The sequence below is a fragment of the Drosophila bipectinata genome, chromosome XR (genome assembly GCF_030179905.1).
Source record: "Drosophila bipectinata strain 14024-0381.07 chromosome XR, DbipHiC1v2, whole genome shotgun sequence".
In the NCBI taxonomy this organism is placed as follows: domain Eukaryota; kingdom Metazoa; phylum Arthropoda; class Insecta; order Diptera; family Drosophilidae; genus Drosophila; species Drosophila bipectinata.
This window is the reverse complement of record NC_091735.1, coordinates 5,686,103-5,700,792: the sequence shown is the minus strand read 5'-3', so window position 1 is coordinate 5,700,792 and position 14,690 is coordinate 5,686,103. Positions and strand designations below refer to the sequence as shown.

Genomic DNA, 14,690 nt, shown 5'->3' with positions numbered 1-14,690 from the left:
ACCCCCCCAGCAGACATTGAAGAGGTTGAGGGGGTAACGGAAGAGGAAGTTCTAGCCATAGGGAGAGGCCTAGCCCCCAACAAAGCACCCGGCCCGGACTCGGTGACTAACCGAGCCCTGAAGCTGGCTCTGGGACTGCAGCCGGGAAGTTTTGCGGAGATATACAACAAATGCATCCGCGAAGGCACCTTTCCCACCAGGTGGAAGGTGCAAAAGCTCCTGTTGTTACTCAAACCAGGGAAACCAAAGCCTGATGGACACAATGGGCAAGACCTTTGAGAGGGTTATCGCGGCGAGGCTCGAAGCCGCCATAGAGGGACGGAAGGGCTGTCTCCCAAGCAGTATGGGTTCCGGAAGGGAAGGTCGACAGTGGATGCCATAACAGCGGTGGTTGGAATTGCTCGCAAAGCAATAGCGGGAATCAGGTGAAAGGGTGGCTCCAAGCAACTTTGCCTAATAGTCACCCTGGACATCAGGAACGCCTTCAACACGGTGGACTGGGGCAAAACACTAGCAGCCCTAAGGCGGTTCAACGTTCCCAGTGCCATAATGAACGTTGTCAGTAGCTACTTGAACTGCAGAGTGCTACTTGTAGACACGAACAGAGGCACGGAGTCCTACGACGGCGTTGGTAGTTGTGGCCAAGCATAAGGAGGAAGTGGTGAGAACGGCGAACAAGGCAATTGAGGCAATGGAGCAGTGGCTCCAAAATGCTGGACTAAGCCTAGCCCCGCAAAAGACGGAAGCGGTGCATGTCAGCAGCCACCAAGTACTAGAAACGGCGACGATTCAGGTTGGTGGAATGGCCATAACCTCCCAGCGGGTCATAAAATACCTGGGTGTGATGATCGACGCCTGGCTCTCCTTTTGCGAGCAACAAGGGTACATCCAGGGCAAGGTTGTAGCTCTTACCAGGGGCCTCGGTAGGATCCTTCTGAGCATCAGAGGAGCGAGGCAGAACCGGAGAAGCCTGCTCGTGAGCGTTGCTTCGGCGCAAATTTTGTACTCAGCACCCATCTGGGCTGAGGCGATGAATACGTCCAGCTATAGAAAAGGGGTAGATGAAGCGTACAGGCTGGGAGCCATAAGGTTAGCGTCCGCCTTCAAGACGGTTTGCAGCAACGTCATCCTGGTCATTGCGGCGATGGCTCCGCTGGAAGAGCGCGCTCGAGATTTCAAGAAATTAAATGAAACTCACGCCCGTTATATGGGGGCTGCCGGTGCCCTCGATATAACCACAAAGGAAGAGGCCAAGGAGAGATCGCTCAAAGCGTGGCAGGAGTGCTGGAACATATCGACGAAGGGACGCTGGACGTACACCCTCAGTCTCAACCTAAGGAAATGGGTGCTCCAAAGCCATAAGCAGATTGACATTTACCTAACCCAGGTCCTGAGTGGGCATGACTGGTTTCGCCAATATCTCTAGAGTTTTAGCCACGAGGAGGAGGAGAATTATTGGCCGGAGTGTGGCAGCTCTGTCGTCGAGGACGTCAAACATGAAGTCGTTGAGTGCCGCCGGTTCGCACGAGAGCGTCACCGACTGGAGACGACGGCGGGCCGCTCAGTCCATTGTAACGAACTTTCTTTTCTGCTTCCGCTCGCCACAATTTGCCGCGGCTAGCTTACAGAGTTTCGCGGATCCGTTCCACCGAATTTATAAATTCGACGTGATTGCCCAAGCCCAGAAAGTAATACAAATAGCTTGAAGTTTCCACACTCTTTATTTTGAGGCCTATTTACACTACAAAAGGCTTTCTTTCTCTTTTACTCGTTGCTCCTTCCGTTTCTGCTGGCTCCGTCGTCGGCGTCCTATGCGGGTTGTCCAGGATACGCCGCCGCTACTCCGTCGCCGCCGCTACTCCGTCGCCGCCGTTACTCCGTCGCCGATGGTACTCCTGTTGCCGCGCTGCTGGCGATTCCGCTACCCTCCGCCCTTTGGCCTTGAGAAACACCCCCTTGGGTCGACTACGACTGATCTGACGGTTGGCTGCGGTCGGTCGCCTCCGCTACACCGGGACACCGTGCATACCTCCGGTGCCAGGTTTGGAAGCCGCCGTATGCCGTATGTCGCGCTCCCGCTACACCGGGACACCGTGCATACGCGCCGGCGAACCCGAGTTTGTAGTGGCGGGGCTGGTGACCAGGGTGTTCTCACTTGGTCTGTGACTTGGACGCGAGTTCTCGAGACGGCCGATCCTTGTTTCGCAGGACCACGCCTGTTGGTTGCGATTCAAGGAATCGGTAAGGCGTACGCCAGACTTATCCTTTCTTCACTTCCTTGCAAGGCTACCTGCCGTGTTCGGGAATGGCCCTACTTGACTCTGACGCCCCGGGCTCGTAGAGGAAAACCGTCCAGCAACGGATCCTTGTCTCCCTTGTTTTGTACGTCTCGTGGTTACCGGGCGTGTGATCCCAAGTAGGCCTCCTTGTTTCGCAGGACCAAGCCTGTTGGTTGTGATTTCAGGAGTCGGTAAGGCATACGCCAGACTTATCCTTTCCTCACTTCCTTGTAAAGCTACCTGCCGTGTTCGGGAGTGGCTCAACTCGGTCTCCCCACCCTGTTTCTGTTTTATGTCTCGTCCTGTACGTTTCGCGAATACCGGGCGTGCGATCCCGAGTCGGTCTATCATTGTCTCGCAGGACCACGCCTGTTGGTTTCGATTTCAGGAGTCGGTAAGGCGTACGCCAGACGTATCCTTTCCTCACTTCCTTGCAAAGCTACCTGCCGTGTTCGGGAATGAACAAACTCGACTACACGACCCTGGGTTTTCAGAGGAAGGTCCAGCAATGGATCCTTTCCTTATTATCTTATTCGCTCTCCTTGCGCTTGGCCATCGGACTCTCCAAAAGCGGTCCTTCAACTCAAACAAACCGAATACTTTTTAGAAACGCTCTAACACTTGAATGGCGGACTCTCCACAGGCGGTCCTCCAACTCAACGCTACAAGCTTCCTAAAAAGATTCGTCCCGAGCCGCTCCAATGGGCCTCCTTTTATACTGACTGGAGCGCCCGTTAATTCTCCTGGATTCTGCTCCTGCCGTTAATCCTGCTTCCAGAATCACGCCACTTTCCCGTTGGCGTGGTCCCTCTGTCTCTGTCCGTGGCCCCTCGTTTCCCCCGGCCACGGATCTCTGCTGCTGGTATGTGGTGCACCGGTGGGGTTCCAGGGCCCGATGCACTCTTCGTTGCAACCCCCCCTTTGCTCCTTGCCACTCCCCCCACCACACTTTCTAAGGCACGCCTGCGCATGGTGCTGATTCCCCCACTGGACTACTTTCCCAACGTTGCCCCGGGACCCGTCCACGTCGATTCCTTCTTCCCCCGGGTGGCGCCGTTTACCCTTTCACCGGCCACCGTTACGTTCCACGTGGATCCCCCAACCTTTCCCCCAACGCCCCGTACTGATCCTGGCGACATTCCCTTGGGCTGCCCGGGTTGATGACCGGTGGTTGACCCCCTTTTTCCGCCTCCTCGGCCCAAAGTGGATGCCCATCCACTTCCCCCCTCCTTCGGAAAACGATTGTGCGCTCCCCTGGGACCCTCTTAGAGCACCTAGCCTATGTACCCCATTCCATGCTTTTTCTTTTTTAGTTTTTTTTTTTTGTTTTTTTTAATAAAATTAATTTTTTTGACTTCTAAATAATTTTTTTTTGAAATATTCTTTTTCTTTAATAATCTTTTCTTAATTTGTTTTTTTTTTTATAATTTTATCTTTTTTATTTGCATGTTTTTTTTCCGTTAAAATAAAATTTTTTTCTATTTTATTTTATTTTTATTTTTATTTATTTTTTTTAAATATTTAAATTTTATTAAAATTTGTTCTTTTTTAATATTTTGTTTTTTTTTTTTTCTGTTTATTTTTCTCCTTTTTTTTTTTTTACCCCCCTCATTTTTACTTCTGGGACCTCCTCGACGCCTCCATCCGACGCTGACCGCATTAACACCGGCCTTATCGGCCGCTCCTCCGGGCACGAGTCCTGCCGGCCCAGCGCCGGCCTCCTCGGTGTTGGCCACACCCACGGCCCTTCGTCCACGGCTCCTCCTCTTTGTCCTCCTTCCTTGGGCGTCGCGTCGGTCGTGCCGCAGGCCACGTCATCTCCTGCTGCCTCTTACTGGCAGCCGTTGCCACCTCCTTTTCTTCCGGGCGTTCCGATCGAGGGCGTGGTGTTGGTGGCACCGCGGGCCACCGCGTTGCTGGCCGGGTCCTCTTTGCGACCTCCATCAGCCGCCTTGCCCGTCGCAGCCGCATCCTCTTTGTCATCGCCCTCCTTATGGCTCTCTCCCGTCCATCTCTCATAATCTCCTTCTACTCCCTGGCGTTCTCCTCGCACATCTCCTGCGCTCTTTGGGCCCTCTTCCTGGCCATGTCCGAGATGGTGACCATCGCCTCCTGTGGCAGCCCCTCGCTCCGGCACCGCTCCTCCACAGTGGCGCGACCGACAGGTATGCGCCTCTGTCCTCCTGCTGCCCGTCCTATCGCCCACTCCGTCCTCATCATTCTCCCGTTCCAGGACGGATCGCCGACCACCTCCAGGTCGCTCTCGTCTGACGAGACGATCATTGTCGCTTCCGATTCGTGGGACATGTTGCTCCGCTGATTAGAATTTTTGAATAGACCGTGCTCCTCCCAGCCGCCGCCTTTTATAGCACATCTAGTTCCCGTTACTGGACATGTTATGGCTCCCGTTACTGGACATGTCCCGTTTTCCACTGTGCAGTCCTCTTGTACACTTGTGCGGGCTTAGGTTTGCTGTTCTATTCTTCTTTCGCCGGTGATCCCATGTCTTGGCACTTCAGCTCACTCACGTGTGCCCCTTCTCTTTGTTGATTCTTCCGTAATTCCGTGATGACAATTACCGGCGAAACGAAATTGACGACCGTGTGGGGCCCATCGTACCATGGCGCTAGTTTTTCTGCGAATCTCTCTGCCGTCTTCGACAAATTGTGCTCCTTTGCCCACACTGTTTCGCCAACCTTTGGGCTCCACTTCCGTCTCCGTAAATTGTAATGCTTCGCCTAGTCCTGGGCCGCCCGCTCCATGTTCCTCCGCAATATTTCGAGGACTTCCTTCAACTTCGTGGCGTTCTCCGTGGGCCCTTTGAAATGTTGCCGAGGCTGAGTGCAACCCGAACGTCATCACCTTCCATTGGTACAGACCCTTCCCTGGAACTGTGAAGGCGGTGTACTTTCTGCTTCCTTCCTCCAGAGGGATCTGCCAATACTCGTCCTTCAAGTCGATGCTGCTAAAGAATCTGGCCTCCCTCCCTCAGAATAAATATGAAATTTATTCGTGGCATTGGGTACGCATCTTTCACTGATTTTGCGTTGATATGCCGGAAGTCCACGCACATTCTCCACTGACCCGTCTTTTTCTTCACCATTACAATGAGTGAGCTGTATGCGCTATTCGAGGGCTCAATGCATCCCTTTTCCAACAGCTCCTCCACTTTTGCGTTTATTTCCCCCTGTATTTTCGGGTGGGTGTTCGAGTTGCAGCCGTATGACTACGTCATCAGCTACAGGAAGGGTAAGCTGAACATGGTCGCCGACGCGCTATCTCACCAGCCGGTGTTGGAACAGTTAAAAAGAACCGTGGATCTGGAAGTCCAAGAGTGCGTGTGGATAAGCGCGTTAAAGAAAAAAATGGATGTAAGCCCGCAAAAATTCCAGGACTACGCCAGGTACTTCTGGCCAGGGATGCAAAGGGACATCCGTAAGTACTTTGGTCGAACTTGGTCCGCCAACTTTTCGAAGTATCCTTTCGGCAGGGAAAAATTCTCGAAGCTTGCCTTGAGCCTCGCCCATGTTGGCCATTCTTCGTCGTTCATGATGAACCATCTTTGGGCCCTGCCCTGCAGTAGTTCTGGCATGGCTCTGGGAATCGTGTTGATGTCCAATCCATATGTCTTTGCGGACCACGTCACTCGGTCCAGGAACTCTAACGGGTCCCCTGTGCCGTCGAAACGAAACGACCAGTCTCGCACCTGTATGGCCACTTTGGCGTAATCCATCAGGGCCGGAACATACTTTCTTGATTGCGGCTCTATGCTCCTTCCCAATCTTGGATCTGTTACCGCCAGGCTCTCTATAAACTTCTCGGTTTCGGTGGCTGCTCTCTGCCTGGGGGTTGATCTTTGTCCGAACCTTTCCTCTAGGCCGTGCGTTAACGGCAGTACTTCCTCTTCCTTGGATTCGTCGACCCACCTCGCCACTGAGTATCTCATCGTTTCCACAGTCCCGTCTGCTGGTAGACTGAGCTCTCTACACACTTCGCTCAGCTCCTCCTTTCTCAATGTGTAGATCCAATTCTTTTTTCCCATCTTTCTGCTATGTTATTTTCTAGGCTAAATGCAATCACGAAGTTTGGGCGCCAGGTGTAACAAACTGTCTTTTCTGCTTCCGCTCGCCACAATTTGCCGCGGCTAGCTCACAGAGTTTTGCGGATCCGTTCCACCGAATTTATAGATTCGACGTGATTGCCCAAGCCCAAAAAGTAATACAAATAGCTTGAAGTTTCCACACTCTTTATTTTGAGGCCTCTTTACACTACAAAAGGCTTTCTTTCTCTTTTACTCGTTGCTCCTTCCGTTTCTGCTGGCTCCGTCGTCGGCGTCCTATGCGGGTTGTCCAGGATACGCCGCCGCTACTCCGTCGCCGCCGCTACTCCGTCGCCGCCGTTACTCCGTCGCCGATGGTACTCCTGTTGCCGCGCTGCTGGCGATTCCGCTACCCTCCGCCCTTTGGCCTTGAGAAACACCCCCTTGGGTCGACTACGACTGATCTGACGGTTGGCTGCGGTCGGTCGCCTCCGCTACACCGGGACACCGTGCATACCTCCGGTGCCAGGTTTGGAAGCCGCCGTATGCCGTATGTCGCGCTCCCGCTACACCGGGACACCGTGCATACGCGCCGGCGAACCCGAGTTTGTAGTGGCGGGGCTGGTGACCAGGGTGTTCTCACTTGGTCTGTGACTTGGACGCGAGTTCTCGAGACGGCCGATCCTTGTTTCGCAGGACCACGCCTGTTGGTTGCGATTCAAGGAATCGGTAAGGCGTACGCCAGACTTATCCTTTCTTCACTTCCTTGCAAGGCTACCTGCCGTGTTCGGGAATGGCCCTACTTGACTCTGACGCCCCGGGCTCGTAGAGGAAAACCGTCCAGCAACGGATCCTTGTCTCCCTTGTTTTGTACGTCTCGTGGTTACCGGGCGTGTGATCCCAAGTAGGCCTCCTTGTTTCGCAGGACCAAGCCTGTTGTTTGTGATTTCAGGAGTCGGTAAGGCATACGCTAGACTTATCCTTTCCTCACTTCCTTGCAAGGCTACCTGCCGTGTTCGGGAGTGGCTCAACTCGGACTCCCCACCCTGGTTCTGTATTGTGTCTCGTCCTTTACATTTCGTTTACACCGGGCGTGCGATCCCGAGTCGGTCTATCCTTGTCTCGCAGGACCACGCCTGTTGGTTGCGATTTCAGGAGTCAGTGAGGCGTACGCCAGACGTATCCTTTCCTCACTTCCTTGCAAAGCTACCTGCCGTGTTCGGGAATGAACAAACTCGACTACACGACCCTGGGTTTTCAGAGGAAGGTCCAGCAATGGATCCTTTCCTTATTATCTTATTCGCTCTCCTTGCGCTTGGCCATCGGACTCTCCAAAAGCGGTCCTTCAACTCAAACAAACCGAATACTTTTTAGAAACGCTCTAACACTTGAATGGCGGACTCTCCACAGGCGGTCCTCCAACTCAACGCTACAAGCTTCCTAAAAAGATTCGTCCCGAGCCGCTCCAATGGGCCTCCTTTTATACTGACTTAAAGGAGGCCCATTGGATCCCGTTAATTCTCCTGGATTCTGCTCCTGCCGTTAATCCTGCTTCCAGAATCACGCCACTTTCCCGTTGGCGGGTCTCTGTCCGTGGCCCCTCGTTTCCCCCGGCCACGGATCTCTGCTGCTGGTATGTGGTGCACCGGTGGGGTTCCAGGGCCCGATGCACTCTTCGTTGCAACCCCCCCTTTGCTCCTTGCCGCTCCCCCCACCACACTTTCTAAGGCACGCCTGCGCATGGTGCTGATTCCCCCACTGGACTACTTTCCCAACGTTGCCCCGGGACCCGTCCACGTCGATTCCTTCTTCCCCCGGGTGGCGCCGTTTACCCTTTCACCGGCCACCGTTACGTTCCACGTGGATCCCCCAACCTTTCCCCCAACCCCCCGTACTGATCCTGGCGACATTCCCTTGGGCTGCCTGGGTTGATGACCGGTGGTGGACCCCCTTTTTCCGCCTCCTCGGCCCCCTTCCCACCGGCTATCTTTTTTTTTTTTTTTTGGATTGCGCCATTGAGGTGAAAATCTATCCTAGATACTATTGGCCCGTACCAATAGCATGCACGATTCACCGGCATGTCTAGCCGGCGCCTACGTACTAAAGACACCCCCGCACACACCACAGACCCCGCGGTACCACTGCTAAGTATTACTTCGCGGGGAAGGGTTGCCTAATCTAGGCATTCTCCCTTAAGCGACGTTCATTTTCGAGTCTTCTTAAGTCGCCCTGTGTATAAGCTATCAACTGGCTTACCTAGTCCCATTGCTCCTGTGAGCTACACATTCCACAAGCTGCTCCAGATCTGGTAGCGATCCGACGATGGCACGATATCTCCTACAATTTTATAAGAAGTGCTCTGGGTCCTCGTCTGCTCCTGGGCAGTTATGGCACACTGGACTTTCGTCGTGTCCGAATCTATAGAGGTATTTTCTGTACCCCCCGTGACCTGTAAGAAACTGGGTAAGCTGGTAACTAACCTGACCGTTATTCTTTCCGATCCACTCCTGGATGTTTGGGATTAGCCTGTGCGTCCATCTACCTTTGGTCGTTGCGTCCCACCTCTCCTGCCATGAGGATAATGCCGCTTGTCGGGCTGACCTCTTAATGGCCTCTCGGGATGAATTCCTTCCCCGTTGCCGATTGGATGCGTAGATTTGCTCCGCTTCATTAGCCAGAATATCAATTGGAATCATTCCGGCTAGAACGAGGGCGGCTTCCTCGGATATGGTTTTAAAGCCGGATATGACTCGTAGGGCCGCTAGTTGTCTGTTGTCGTTGCTTGTTGTCGGTTCTGGCTCTCTCTCTCTCTCTCTTGTGCTCTCACGCTCTCATTGCTTTTTCAGCGAGTAATGAAAGTTGATGCTGATCATGAGTGGAGAGCGGAGCGAGTCGAACACCAGCAGCAGTCTGAAGCGGATCTAGTCAAGACTAATAAAGGAATTATAAAAAGCAAAGTGTGGTGCTATACTTGGGACATTTATTATAGCCTTACAATATACAAGAAAGAAACGTAGGAATCCGATATGAGAAATTAAAACTACTGAGGATCGTTTTGGAGAAAAAGTAACGGAGCTTCATGAAACCTCCCCACTCCCGCCGTTCCTTGGCATTACTTAAAGACCACGAGGTTTCCATGAGGCGTGGAATCGACCCCCCTTTTCCCTTGCCTAACTATTAAAGTAGCTCTCGCGGATCGGTGTTCTGCGTTCTACCATGCTGCAGCCGTTATTTCCCCAAGAGAATTAACTGAAAAACTAATACCTTGTAACACCCAAAGTTTTAAATGAATAACTGGACTGCCACTGTAAGGAATGTACAACTGTAAAGAATTTCGAATCAATTTTGTTAATTTCTAACATTATTAAGCTTTTCCAAATTTTTGACTTTTTTAAATTAATTACGTACTACATCCTTTAATATCTATGTTTATATATATACATATTTATATATATACATTATTATGAAGTAAACTTTTGAAAATACGTATAAAATAGCTGCATCGGAAGTCGACAGCCCTGCTGACCTCGAGGAACGAGCTGTAAGTACGGCATAGCCTCAACATCCTAAAGTATATGTCATAGAAAAGATATATACATATGTATATGAATATTTGGGGATGAAGTGAAATCATTTAAGTAAAGTAGAGTAATTTTCTTAACTCAAATCAACGTAAATTGCAATCTTTATCATTTAAAGTTAAGGTTAGGTTAATTACTTTGAATTAATAATTTGGATTATGATTAGAATTTATTATATTAAGAATAGTGAACCAAACACTGAAATACCTATTGAATACCTTTACCAATTGAATATATTGAAGTAATGAAGTTATAATGAATCGCGTCTAAATATTTCCGTGAGGTTTCCAGAGACAAGCTAACTCAACGTGGGTTGCCCAAAGATAATGGTGCAACAAGGCAGGGTGGGTAAAGAGGATATCTATAACACCGGAGTTCTCCAAGCTAGTACCCTCAATCTCGCTTCCCCCCACAAATTTGGCCACTTCCTTTCCTTTAGCACTGTCGATGACTTCTTTTATTTCGTAAACCTGAGTTGGGGAAGCACAAGAACCCTCCCTCTGGCCCTCAGCTAGGCCGGCAACAGATAGTGCGTGCTCCCGATCAGAACCAGGACGTTACAATAGCATAGCATTCATGGCAGGGATGTGTTCATAGAGACTCTATGTTCCCAGAACTCTCAAAAGTTAAAAAGTTGTTAACTTGCACAACACAAAAAATGCCAGGCATTTCTAACATTTACATTGAAAAAAATAATACTTAAAATATTTCTCACAAATGAAAATAACAGGGACCGTAATAATTATGAGTTTTATTTTAAAAATCTGAAAATAAATCTTATTCTCTGAACGAAAAAAGAAAAATCAGAAATAATTATTATTTTCTGAGTAAAATGATAAAAATCATGAATAATCATATTAACAGTCCCTGAAAAATAATAATTTTTTATTAAAAGCGCTGTATATACTGTGTTTGTTTTTATACCTATGTAGAGGGTTTTATAAATTTGGTAAATGTATGCAATGAAGTGTAGGAATCATTTCCGACCCTATAAAGTATATACTATTGATCAGAAGCACCTCCTGAGTTGATATAAGCTTATCTGTCTGTCTGTTTCTACGCAAACTAATCTCTGAGTCTCAAGCTATCGTCTTGAAACCTCGCACACATCCTTCTTTTATTTTCACGCAGTGTATACTATAGGTCAAAAAGGATGGGATCCGCCGAATATAGCCTATATCTGCCATATAACAGATTGATTGGTGCTGAGAAACGGAATCTATTCTGGCAACGATGCTGATATTTATAGTGACTGATGTTCATGTTGCTGAAAGGTTGTGCAATATGCAAGTTTCTACTTAAAATATGTATACCAAGTAAAAATGGCAACGCAGATTTACGCGTCGTTATCTCTTATGTGTTAGTTCTTTTTTCCTAGCTTTTCTGTATACTCCTTTTGGCACCGCACCGCATTCAGTAAATAAGTCTGTTATTTTTAGCAGTGAACACGCAGTTTGTAGACGACCACTCAAATAAATTATTTTGGGGAAAAAACAACGACACGTTTCATTTCTCATCATAGATTCGTTTGGTCCTTCAGACCCGGATTGACTGGAAGGATAATTCGCCAGGTATTGCCTTAAATGGAATACAAGCTACTGGTTGCTGGCCGCCGAAGTCTGAAGGATCATGTCCTATAGCTGATAATGTACGATAACGAGGATCATGTCCAAAGCTGAGGTTTTACCTGCAACACGATTAAAGGATGGAATCGAAGTTTTGCTGGAGCGATTTGCATGGAAATTTTGCATGGAGCGAATTCGAAAAGTTTAGAGACGCATTATCAGTTCATGATCAGGTCGATGGGTACGTAGATCCAGCCGACGTCGACTCATAATACGAAGAAAGGTACCTGGGCAAGGGAATTGTCTCAGCAAAGCGATCACTGGAGCCACAAATACAATCAAAAACTTAATGCAATGAATCAATGGGAAATGGAGACGCACTTCTCCTAGCAAAGCCCTAGAGTGCTGGATATGTCAGAGACTCCAGGAGGCTGCTCCACGGTCGACGCAATTTCCCTGGTCAGGAGGATGGCAGCCAAGGCAATCGAGGGGACCAGATGGGCGGGCGGAAGCAAAGAGTACTGCCTGGTCGCCACTCGACATCAAAAACGCCTTTAATGCTGCCAGGTGGGATGTCATAGTGGAGGCGCTGCGCAATCTCCTGGCATAGTGGGGGTCATGAGGTCGTACTTCAGCGATTGTACTATTAGTTACGAGACGACCTCAGGCGTCCGAGAGCACCTGCGGCGTCCCTCAAGGCTCAGTCTTAGGCCCAGCCCTTTGGAACGTAATGTACAACGGTGTCTTCAGACTAGAGCTCCCGGAACGGACACACCTTGTCGGATTCGCGGATAACATCGCGGTAGTGGTCGTCGCCAAGACAATCCAGGAAGTTAAGGAGTACTGCAGTGCTGCAATTGTAAAGGTCATCGGTTGGCTCGAACAGGCAGGGCTAAGCCTAGCCCACTACAAGACGGAGGCTGTCCTGATTGCAAGCAGGAAGCGGGTGGAGACGGCCACAATCGATATAGGCGGACATGTGGTCACATCAACCAGGGCCATTAGGTACCTGGGAGTAACGCTGGATACGAGGCTTAGCTTCAGGGAACACTTCGCAGAAGCAAATCGCAAGGCAGCGAATGTCGCCAGAGTACTAGGGAGGATCATGCCCAACTGCAGGGGCCCGAAGCAAGGACGTAGACTACTGCTCCATACCGTCTGCGGCGCAACAATGCTCTACGCAGCCCCAGTGTGGGCGGATGCAGCCACAACATGGTCGTACACCAAAGGATTGACACATACAGACTTTGCGTCTTAAGGGTGTGCTAGGGATCCCGCACGATCTCGGATGACGCAGCTCTCGTCATCGCAGGCATGGTGCCAATCGACCTGCTCGCGGTGGAGCGACAAGCGCTATACCAGGCCCTAGTAGCGCTGAGCGGGCAAGCTGCGGCAGCGACACGCCATCGGCTAAAAGCGAGCTCGAGAGCTACGAGCATCCAGAAATGGCAACAAAGATGGGACGAGTGGACCAAGGGACGCTGGACCCACCAACTAGTCCCCGACCTTAAGAAATGGCTCCAAAGAAGTCACAGGGAAATAAATTTCTGGCTTACGCAGGTTATCAGCGACCAGGTTGCTTCAGGAGTTATCTTTACAAATTTGGACACGATGACGACCCAAGGTGCCCTGAATGCGGGGTAGACGAGACGCCGGAACATGTGGTCCTGGACTGCCCACGCTTTTTAGTCCCAAGGCGGAGACTCCTAGGGGAAATAGCGACGGCGGACCTCATCGGAAGGAGGTTGCTGGAGGACGCCCAGTTCTAGGCAGGCATGAGCAGCTTTGCCGCCTTAACGATGAAGGAGCTGAGACGGTTAGAGAGAAACCGAGCGGCGGCTAGGCTAGCCTACACAGACAATAGTAGTTGGGCGCTTAGGCACGCCAATCCTGGCCCTGCGAACCAAAGCCTAGTGGCATTACCGCAGGGTACAGAGACTTAGGAGACACCCCATTGTTAGAGCTTAGTTTTAAGTTTTTTAATAATAACGCAGAACCAATGCACAACGAAGTACTGAAAATTCAGATTAAGCGTTTTGCTGGGGACTACAAGGAATTGCCAGCACTTTGAGATATATATTAGAAACGAAATATATAATATTATATATATTAGAAATATATAATATTCTAATATTAGAATATTAGATATATATTAGATATTCATAAGAAACGACATCTATCAAATACGCAGAAGTTTCACTATTTGAAGGCACTGTTTTCCGATGAGGCGGCAAGCCCTATTGCGCATTTACCAATTACATAAAGCGGATACGAAACAGCAGTTTTGCGTTTAAATCAGGGATACGACAGACCACGTCACATTGTTTATTTCCTATTAGAGAAATTCATGAAGCTACCGGAGACCACAAAGATTGATGTATCAGTGCTACGTAAAGTAACTAATGGAGCAAACCAGATAGTTGGTGCATTAGACGCGATCGAGGAAAATACACGGGTTTGCTGGATCATCTTTTTGATTTAGCAAAAAATGGATGCCGAAGCACGCCATAAATCTGATCCAAGACAGCAGCTATCTGAAGTCACCAACAACTAACGATTTGTTTAAGTTCCTGGATCTTTGCTGTGACGAATTTGAGTCATTCCAAAGAAATTGATATGGCAAAAGCAGTAGGAAAAAGCAAAAAGACCTATGCACGCCATGTTGGCTGTAGAAAGGGGCACTGACGTGAAGGGCAATATGACTTCCTGGCGCTGAGTGGTGAGCAACGGCGATCAATGGCAAAGAAGAAATCTGTATATTTCAACTGCTAGAGACCGGTACATAGAACCAACTGTAGAACCAAATTCAATAACTTCGCAGGCTACGGTACAGGTCGTACCAAATGGAAGGGTGAATCAGCGTAATCAGGAGCTCCTCAAAATTAATCGGAGACAGTGAGTCACATAGCACGAGCACCTGGCTCACAATTGGCTGCAATTGTGCCTATGCAGGCCTTGCAGAAATAACACACAAAAGTGGGTGTCGCCAAAGCACGCTTCCGGTATATGTTCAGAACGCAAATAAAACATATCAAAGCAGCCGGCTTCTATTGGAAAGTGATTTTGTGTTGTCACACATTTCGCAACGTTGCATTAACACACTTTGACTTGAAAGTTCATCATCACGAAAGTTCAGTTGAATCTCAAATCACGACTCACAATTAATTTTTAGCCTTTGACGAACTTGTTCGACGCGTAAAATCCTGGCAGAATCTGGTACATACCC

General features: G+C 49.6%; 1 protein-coding gene across 1 annotated transcript; it reads left to right on the top strand.

The window, feature by feature from the left end:
• The first annotated feature begins 691 nt into the window (after window positions 1-691).
• On the top strand, window positions 692-1,426 carry LOC138925598 (uncharacterized). Its single transcript, XM_070276439.1, has one exon. It carries the CDS (start codon window positions 692-694, stop codon window positions 1,424-1,426), a length of 735 nt encoding a protein of 244 aa, XP_070132540.1.
• Window positions 1,427-14,690: the final 13,264 nt, after the last annotated feature.

Excerpts from the sequence above, each read along its gene's own strand:
- LOC138925598 (XM_070276439.1), top strand. The coding sequence starts at position 692 with ATGGAGCAGTGGCTCCAAAATGCTGGACTAAGCCTAGCCCCGCAAAAG.